A 10,474-nucleotide genomic window follows, 5' to 3' on the forward strand; every position below is an offset into this window, starting at 1 on the left:
ACTTCGGTATATATACAGCAAGCACCAGAAACAAGAACAACAACAAAGCCTGATAGACATTCATCTCAGCCAAACATCAAGCAGGAGGACCATGATCATCCAACACCCAATAGGAAAAGCAACTCCTTATCTAGAAGGGCTATGGAGGGAATGCTTACACAGCTGTCTTTTAGGTTTGCAATTTTTTCGGCCTCGATTATTTCTCGCGTGGACTTGTCACCGCACCGGCGCAGCACGCTCGTGTTACGCAAATCAGGTGTGCATTTACAATCTCGGCAGTGCACACCCAGATGGCCCGAGATCCGCTCTGTCACATTGTAGTTGTGCTCCAATAATCTTTTATTAAGACATCTGCCGGTTTGGCCTATGTACGCATGGCCACAAGTCAAAGGGATCGAATAAACGACGCCTTCCGCACACGAGACGAATCGGTCGCGATGGTTTGTGGTGCAGCCGATGTGTTTTCGACCCATCCCATTCACTCGCTTGCAAAGACTTGACAAGCGGTCCGGAGCCGAAAAAACATCTACTCCAACCCTTCTTCCTATCTTTCTCAAGTTGTGTGAAATCCCGTGCGCGTAGGGAATGACTGCGATCTTCTTATCCCTGTCTCTACTGACTGTTTCTTTAGTTTTTAACATAGCCTCCGCTACTGAGGATAAAAGCGCCGGTGGATAACCAGCCTGAACTAGTCGGCGCGTCTGGTTTAAAAAGCTATCTTCCAGCTTGTGGTTGCACGATTTCATGACAGAATTGTAGAAGCAAGAATTGATGATGCTGCGCTTAACCAACTTCGAGTGCGCAGAAGTAAATGGCAGAAGGGGATTCATGGATTCATACGGTTTTTAGAACTAGGACTATATTTCAGCCCCAATCATGTGTGCTGGGCCTTTGAGCCTCGCGCCAACAAACCCCTTCTGCCATTTACTTCTGCGCACTCGGAGTTGGTTAAGCGCAGCATCATCAATTCTTGCTTCTACAATTCTGTCATGAAATCGTGCAACCACAAGCTGGAAGATAGCTTTTTAAACCAGACGCGCCGACTAGTTCAGGCTGGTTATCCACCGGCGCTTTTATCCTCAGTAGCGGAGGCTATGTTAAAAACTAAAGAAACAGTCAGTAGAGACAGGGATAAGAAGATCGCAGTCTTTCCCTACGCGCACGGGATTTCACACAACTTGAGAAAGATAGCAAGAAGGGTTGGAGTAGATGTTGTTTTTTCGGCTCCGGACCGCTTGTCAAATCTTTGCAAGCGAGTGAATGGGATGGGTCGAAAACACATCGGCTGCACCACAAACCATCGCGACCGATTCGTCTCGTGTGCGGAAGGCGTCGTTTATTCGATCCCTTTGACTTGTGGCCATGCGTACACAGGCCAAACCGGCAGATGCCTTAATAAAAGATTATTGGAGCACAACTACAATGTGACAGAGCGTATCTCGGGCCATCTGGGTGTGCACTGCCGAGATTGTAAATGCACACCTGATTTGCGTAACACGAGCCTGCTGCGCAGGTGCGGTGACAAGACCACGCGAGAAATAATCGAGGCCGAAAAAATTGCAAACCTAAAAGACAGCTGTGTAAGCATTCCCTCCATAGCCCTTCTAGATAAGGAGTTGCTTTTCCTATCGGGTGTTGGATGATCATGGTGCTCCTGCTTGATGTCTGGCTGAGATGAGTGTATATCAGGCTTTGTTGTTGTTCTTGTTTCTGATGCTTGCTGTTTATATACCGAGGTGTCAGAACAATAAACCTTCAGTTGTTAGTCAGCGCCTGTGTCTCGTCTGCCCTTCTCTGTCCATTGTGAAGTTTGCGCTGTTTTTGCTCTGTGATGAACCAACTAGCTCGAGATGTCTTCTTCAAAATGTACGTGTCTATACTCCTTTAACATTCTCGCCTGCATGTCCGCAAATGGTGTCATTCATTGGACGGCCGTAGACAAGGTTCACTGGGTCGTTTTCAATTAATTTTTGAGCGACATATCAGCCCGTGTCGAAAGTGAAGAACCTGGTTCTGAAGCGGTTTTTATTTTTGACAACGCTCCAGCTCACAGCCGTGCGGAACAGGCAAGCCTGGCCAGTCAGACGCACTCGATCAAGCTGCTGCCTCCTTACAGTCCATTTTTCAACCCTATAGAGGAAGTCTTTTCGAAGTTCAAGTCTGAAGTCAAAGCTTTCCTCAGCGAGCGGAGAGACCTGGTGCTAATCACTCCTCCCGGAATGACCAAAAAGGACCATCGGCGCAGTTTGTTGCTCGACGCTGCTCGACACTCTATGCAGCAAATACAAAGGGTAGAGTCTGCTGCTTTTGACCGCTATAACTTCTCTTTTATACGGGCAGCTTTGCATGAAGACGATATGTAAAACGTTCTGAGTTGTACTTCGACCTGCCTAATGTCTCCTAGAAAATAAAATTGCATTTCAGTCGGCTACTTCTGTGCTTGTACGTGCTTATAGTTTGTTGGCAACCTACGCTGCTAGGACTGCCGCCCAGGCAAATTAAGTACTGCTGCTAAGGTGACCATAGTGAGAAGCTAGTAGCTATTCCTGGCCTCGGTTGTAAGCTCCGCTGTACATAGTTTAATTCACTCTACCGTGTCGCGGCCAGACTGAAAGCAGGGGCGCTCTCTCTTTCCGTGGTAGCGTTACTGTAAGTCTTATCGCCGAAACCAACGGTGTGTTACACTGATCCTTTTCTGCTAGTGTTGTTAAATCATGATTAGAAATATTTCTGCACCGGTTGCAATTTCTAAAAACAGCCGGCTGTTGTGTGAAGACCGCACTTGCCATCAGCATGCAGATTCAGTGCATAAGACAACCCATGATAAGCAGTGCTTAACCAAACAATTAGAAGATGACAGGTATATTTATTCACTTGCCATACATCTAAGCTAAAAGCTGCAAGAGATGTGTCACAAACCTCTTTTTTTTTCAGCTGCACATATAGTTCTTGGTTGTTGCAAAAATATAAGAACAAAGCGAAATAGTGCATGCAGATGTGACGCTTACTCGTCGCATGGTCTGGAATGTGATCTCAATTACTATTTATTTCTGGAATTCATGTTTCATGCTTTGGAGCCCTCCACCGCATTCATTTTTCACATATGGATTAAATTGGTTGGCACCCGGATTAAATTCGCTGGCGCTTGTATTAATTGCGTTGGCACTCGGATTAAATTGGTTGGCATGGACATTATTCGAGTTGGCGCTTGGATTAAATATGCTGGCGCTATGATTAAATACTTGGCACTCGAATTATATTCCATGGCGCTTAGATTATATCACTTGGCGCTCACATTATTTCCGCTGGCGCTAGGATTAAATTCAGAGGGAAAGCCTGTAGACACGACGAAATGGCCAGCGGCCGAGCAGCGCATTGATACAATAACTTTAAAAACAATAGAAATCTGAAATATATTTCATAAAACAAGCTATACAAGTAAAATGTAACTGTTGCTTATGACGTATTTGTTTCAAAACGGTAAATACAACCTGCGTCTTGCGTAATTATTTTGGCGCACTATTTTCTATCTCGCTGTAAAGAGGAGGGGTGCAAAAAGACCACGGCACGCGAAGTTTGGGAATGGCGGATCGTGCATAGCTGGCGTTCCGTATTAACACCGGCGCAGCAAATTGTTCCTCTGTGCGAACTACTGGCTTTTATCCCACACGGATACATCGCTAGCTTACTGTGTCGTAGTGAACACTCGGAGTTTGGAGTCTTCCGGCGGTCTGGACTGCGCCCAGCGAGGTCGAACACAGGTGTGGCTATGGGCTGCACCAATTAAACGATGCAGAAATGAAGGTGTCAGCGGCTTTTGTACATTATGTTCAGATACCCATCGCCTAAACAGCATTTCTTGGTGCCATATTGGTCCTGCATGCTGGAAACAGCCCAGATTGCATGCTTAATTCAAAAGCGCAGGCACTTAATTGGATACAGCATTTTGCAAGCTGAAAAATTGCTAAAACAAACCTTCGACAATTTGTACTTAGAGTATGCAGAACAGTGTCGTCCAGTTAAATTGTGTACATATTGCACTATACAGGCGCATATGTGACCCTGAAACGTCTTGTGAGGAAGTATGGTAGACTTCTGAAGCAGAACTCTAGAAGACATCTTGCGTAAGCCGGCTAATAACTGTCTTGCTTAGCTGAAGACATAAAAATTCTTCACAAAACAGATTCCAGACATCTCGCCGATGATGTCTTCTAGACTAGCACCAAGCGACGTCTTGTAGATGTCTTTGATAGCTCAAGATATATGTGACCAATATAGATATATCAAGACAGCTACAAGATATTCTGTGCTCAGTGGGTACAAGGTAGTTGAATTCCGGCTGAGCTTGCCACGCAGGTCGAGGGCATCTCCTTTGCGACCGGAACAGCTACCCCCACTCACTCAAAGGGTGTCTGGGAGTGTGCGCACCGTTAAGGGCGCATCGTTAATAATACCCCCTAACTATTAACGGGTGACATCAAGCTTCACGTCGTTTTGGTCGCGGTTCGCTGAAAGAAACCTGAACAACCGCGTCTTGTTCAGGTCAGTACGCATTGAGTGGGTACCACGGGATCTGCTGCCTTCCCAAAATCAAGCTGACTTAGCAACCCGCCTCGTGAACCACGACGCATCAATCCCGCGGCTCCTCGAAGTAGACGACGCTACCCTTCTTTTGTCAAGAAAGGATCACCTCCGGCGCCGCACACGTGCACTTATCCCTCCGTGTGCGATATCCCTACGCCGCGGTCTCACCCGTGCGGAGGAGGTTGAGCTTAGGAGGATCCGGGTCGGTGTTGCCCTTACACCAGCTGTCACTAGGACGTGGTCATACTTCCAGCACTTATATCCCCGCCCAGGGTGCCCGATCTGTGAAAACGAGGCCGACATCCACCACTTGCTGTGGGACTGCCCAGCACTCAAACCAACCCGTATCCGGCACCTGAGCAATGCTGGCCTTTCAGCAACCAATCCTGCATCATACGTCACTTGGACGCAGGGACCTCATCATCGCTCACTTCTGGACTTCATAAAATCAGCCAACCTTTTTCCATTCATTTAATCATTTATTCATATCCTTCATCTCATAACCTACTGATGCCCTGAGGCAACAAATATCGATTAAAAAAAACGCGCCTTGCATCTCGGCACGCTTAGAGAGTGACAACCGTACGCGGCAGGTGTGGTTGGCATTGCTTTGCCAAGCCTGTGACGGTCACCGTGCCGCCCGGCGCCGCCAGCCCCCGTGCACTGGCGGCGCCGAGAAACGATGTCCAATGTATTTCCATCGGTTGCCGCTACGACTTCGCGCATGCGCGCCCAGGACTGGAAAGGAGGATATGTTGCTCGTCTGGACCACGGCCGGTCCCGCTCCCCGCGCGCATTGAGACCGGCCGTGTCTGGACACGGCCGGTCTCGGGGGAGAGCGCGCGCTCTTTCTTACGGCCTTCTCAATCGCCGCGAGAACAATTGGAATGTTTCTCCTTGAGTTGCGCTCTCCGCCACCGCAAGGAGCGCGACCTGCTCACTGTTCGCTCCACGTCTGCTTCAGCGGCGGCGGGTGGCTTTTGCCTGGTTTCGCGTGTCGCTCGCGAGTTTCGTGGTTAGTGCAGCCCCGAAATTAAAGAACACAGAACGTAGATGATGCAGCGGCATGTCATTAACGTACTACACACGCGAACGGATACAAAAAACACTGTCGTTCAGCAAACGTTCGACAAGCATGGCATACATTGCGGCATGGCAGCTACTTTTGTTCATTTTAATCCGAATTTTTCCAAACCCTGTATAAGAATAGGAACAAAAAAAAAAGAACTGAATGAGAAGTGATCACATCGAAGCTTCTTCAAGGCTAACAAGACAGCAACTCGTCTATGACAGCAAAACCGTCTTTAGCGCTAGATGAGAAACCATTCATGTAACACCGAAGATGAAAATAATTTCATAAAAATGTAATGTAAATTGTAAAATGCTTGCATGATATAAATTATTAGTATAACAGTCAAAGTAAACGTTGTAGAGTTGAGTTTTAAATTTTATTACTTTTCATATATTAGCCAATGTGTGGTATTATACACATTATTTTAAATTTGCAAATAAACATTGTTTTAATGAAAATTTTACATGATATTAAGCTTGTTATGAAAGCACTAAAAATGGTTTGATATTCATGACGCCACTTGTGCTCGAAGTGGTAAAAAGAGGCCAATAAATGATGAAGGTGATACTCGATGCAATGACTTACAAATGAGTTCACCTGTTATATCGAAAGTGTGCAAGAAACTTTAGAGCGTTAAAGAAGGACACTCTCACTGAAGACTCATTTCAAGCCCTATATAGCGACCCATTGAGGCTCTCTTCGGGAAAGTAAGGTTAATATGCGGAAGGGAATGACATATGCTAGATGCGAGGGCCGTAACAGCTAGCGGCACATGACTACATTGTCAAGACAGACGTTTCATCTGAGAGCAAAATCAAGGCACTGAAGGAAGTGATGGCATCTCCTACCATCCCATTTCCCACTGTCACATATTCCGGTTTACCTTACGCCGCTGGATATATCGTTTAGTTAATCAACTTCGGGTGTGACGCGCTTGCTCTGTTCTTCTTGAAACTAGCGAAAGAAGCAGCCCCATGTCCTCGTAGAAGCAGCTCTTCTACGAGGACAATATTCTATTGGACTGCATTATCCGAAACCAGAGCTTGTTGCTCTATTGGACAAGCTTTTTTTTCTTTTTTTTTTAGAAAAAGCTGCCGCGCACCTACTATACACACAAATGTTCTCGAAGTACTTAAGATCCTGATTCAGTCAGCATTTCAGAATTCAACACTGAGTTGCTCGAAAGGAATTTACAAGTCAGCTATGTTTTTAGGTCCGCTTCTTTGATATTTGAAACATTTCTCAGAATTCTTCTTCTCAATTAATTATACCAGGAAAGTGACAGAGAAGACCGAGAGGCCAACTCCTTATGTGCACAAGCCGTGCAGGAAGATCTTGAGACTGAGTTTTCTAGACGCAGGTCGTACTTTGATGAATTGAACATATAGTGCAATGTGTAACTTTGAAGGACAATCTTTTTATTGTTTGCCGCTCTTTTCGATTCTGCTTAACTGTTTATGCCGATTTCCTTGATTAAAAGTAGTCGCGAGACTTCATATACATCTTCGGTCTTTCAACTGACTGATATGTTTTGAACGAAGCTCTTGATCTAAACAAAAACGGTAGCGGTTGACAGAACCTCCACCCAACAGTTCACCATGCACTCACGTCAGGTCGCGCAGCACCTGCTTAAAACATTCAAAGGCACATGACATAGCCTGGTAAATTTAGTTTTGTACAAAACTTAGGGGTAAAAAATGTTGAAGTGTTCCAGAAGCTTCATTCGACCGTGCAAGGCCGCACTGACGAAGGAGCGCGCGCGTGAGCGGATTGTTGACTTGCTGTAACGCTTGTCCGTTTCTGTGTATGCGCTTGTCCGTGTCTTACTTCCTTCCGTCCTTCGAGCAATTTTCCATCATGAATGTTAACCAACTCGCCCAACTTTCGGCATTACTTGTTGACTGTATTTTATTCCTCGTATACGATAAATATTCGATGCTGATTACGGATTTTGTATAAACCATAAGGGGTGAAATGTCAGGACCTGCCAGTTGCAACGAAGAGCGAGCGCGCGTTTCCCTTTCGCGTGAACGGCGGTAGCAGAGACGCAGGGGTGGCGACCCCACCGAGGCGCGGCGGGCGGTGGAAACAGACCCCATTGGTGAGGCCGCAAGAGAAGCGCGCTCTCCCTCGAGACCGGCCGTGGTCTGGACAAGGGTCTGGACGGATGTGACAAGGCGGGTGGATGTGACGTCAAATAGCTTTTAGTGCTTGTTTTTTTTTCTAGAAGTAAGCCTCAAACCCAGATGCTCACTGAGCCGCCCCCAAAGAAGGAAGGCTGGCGCGCTTTTCAGACAACGAGCATTGGCGCTTTGCGAGCCCTAGGCACCCTATGTTGTCTTTCATGCGTCGGTCTGCTGCAGTTTTCGGGCCATCATCCCGGTAGATGCAAACTCTGTGATATGCGGATTCAGTTCGTGGATTATAGCCTTAAATTCAAGGGCGCAGCCCTCGGTGCAGTCCTACTTGCAGCCTTCTGACTGCGGTGAGTCGTTCATACATGCCCGCGAACTCTAAGTAAAGCATTTGTCGTCTTTCTGCCATCGCCTTCCTTGCAGCTTCTTTAACGAGTTTTTGCACGGCAGCTCAAGCATGCGTTAGCCTCAATTATTGACGCGGCGTAATCGCGCGACAGTCTCCGGGCGAAGGAGACGAGGAGACTGCTGGTCTGTTCGATTCAGCTGCACTCTTTGCACCAGTTCCGTAAAGTTCTGCGGCGGTGCCGCAAGCGTGCAGCACCAGTTCCAGCAGTTCTGGTGGAGCATCGGCACCAGCTACTTACAAACGAATGGTAGAGTGCAGTCTGGGCCGTCTGCTAGCCTTGGCGTCGCCAACAAGCTGTGGCCGGCTGTGTGCAACATCACGTCAGCCGACGCCAACGTTCCGGTTAACTTGATGAATTTTCAACTAGCACATGACAACGAAGTTTTGACATTATCCAGCCGCGACGCTTTTGGCCTGTGCTTTGTAATAAACGGCACTTGTCAACGAGAACACGATCGAGTTCGCCAAAGTATCGGCTACGCATATTCAAGAAGTAGACACACGCATGCGGTGTGATGCATACTGATTATATGTTTCAATCATGACCATGTGCGCTTCGATCGCCGGCTGCCGCAAAATGCGCATATATATGCATTTGCACAAGACGTACTTAATGCGATTTGGCATACTTGAAAATCTTCATGTTTGGGATGATTAGCGCCGTTGATCGAGCGGCATATACTGTGGGGCCCTCGGCCCCTCTGTTTTGGAGCATATCAATGCAACAACGCAGCCGGCCGCACTCGGCCGGCGCCGACGCTACTGCGCATGTCAGGCAGCCTGGACTCTGACGCGTAACGTTGCACGTGACTCGCCGAGCGTCTAGATAAGCGACGAGCAAACAGCCGCAGGGGGCTTTTTTCCCGCTGGACGGCCCGGGCAGCGGCGTTTGCAGCTCGCAGTGCCGACATATGAAGGGCACACGGACAAAAAATCTGTAGCAGACTTCCTACACGAAATGCTTGACTACCGTAACGCGGAAGCCCTACCAGACGACATTATTTTACAACGCGTTTTGCCAGTGGCCCTGAAAGGCTCCGCCGCACGCTGGCGGCGTCGACAGACGTTTCAAAACTGGACTCATTTCGAGCAGTCGCTAAGGGCAGAGTTCCTTCCCCCCGACTATGCCGTCCGCATTATAAATGAATTGTACACTCGCACACAGGCAGAGGAGGAAAGCCTTTTGGAATATATACGCTCATTTCAGGAACTTTATGAGCGTGCCGACCCCTCTGCACCAGAAACAGAGAAGGTCACACGAGCGATACCCCAAGCCCACCCACGCTTTCAGGCCTATTTGTGGGGGCGTAGCTTTTCGTCACTGGACGATCTCGCAAAAGCGGCTTCTGATATCCAGGCCGCCATGTTAGCCGAATTGACCTATCGGCCTCCGCCCCCTCCAGAAACCGCCCTGGAGCCCTCATGCGCGTGGCCTGGTGCGCTCACTGCAAATGGGGGACCTCGTTCGCCTCCGCCCCTGCCTCGCTCGGTGGACCCGTTCAGCTACCAAGCTCTTGGATCACCGGGCCCCTTCCCACTCCGAGACCGGTACCCGGGAGCATCCCCACGGCGTACCCAGGGCCGTCGCCGGTCTGCGGATCCAAGCACGCGGCAAGGTATGGACGACACAAACACTGACTTTCCGGTCTGTTTCCAGTGTGGTGGTCGAGGCCACTACAGAAGCCAGTGCCCAAGTCCCCGCGGCTCTCGTAAGCAGGGAAACGACGACGGCCGGCGGTGGTAAGCAGTTATGACCACTTGCCGGCCCGCAACCTACCGGTCCCGGGCGCCTCCTGGCAGCCTGCCATGAAGTGCCGGTAGGCGTGCCGTGTACACAACCTGCAGCACCTGCCGACTGCCCCGCGGTGTCAGATGCAAGTTGTCGTTCGCCCCCTCCTGCTGACGGAGTTGTGGGTGCAAGTCGTCGTTCGCCCCCTCCTGCTGACGGAGTTGTGGGTGCAAGTCGTCGTTCGCCCCCTCCTGCTGACGGAGTTCGGGGGGCCAGAACCACACCACGATGCAGGATATTTTGGTCGTCGCACCATCCTGCTGCCACAAAATACAACCGTGAACGACCGCTGGTGAAGCAGAGACGAGAACCGCTCACCCGGCCCAGATCAACGTGGGAGCCTCCGGCATTACCCAAAAAGCTTCAGGAACAAACGGTGAGCGCTGTTCCGTCAACATCTCGTTGTAATGAGACCCACCTTGACAATATGCCGCTGAATGCGGTGAATGTGGCCGGAATAGAAGTGCCTGCGCTTTTAGACACAG

General features: G+C 48.9%; 1 protein-coding gene across 1 annotated transcript; it reads left to right on the plus strand.

Moving 5' to 3' along the window:
- The first annotated feature begins 5,266 nt into the window (after nt 1–5,266).
- On the plus strand, nt 5,267–9,944 carry LOC146194088 (uncharacterized). The gene is made up of 2 exons (XM_084595994.1): nt 5,267–5,275; nt 9,027–9,944. Exons 1-2 carry the CDS (start codon nt 5,267–5,269, stop codon nt 9,942–9,944), a joined length of 927 nt encoding a protein of 308 aa, XP_084452120.1.
- The last annotated feature ends 530 nt before the right edge of the window (nt 9,945–10,474 follow it).

Source organism: Amblyomma maculatum, chromosome 3, assembly GCF_055883805.1.
Source record: "Amblyomma maculatum isolate TAMU_Amacu chromosome 3, ASM5588380v1, whole genome shotgun sequence".
Classification (NCBI taxonomy): domain Eukaryota; kingdom Metazoa; phylum Arthropoda; class Arachnida; order Ixodida; family Ixodidae; genus Amblyomma; species Amblyomma maculatum.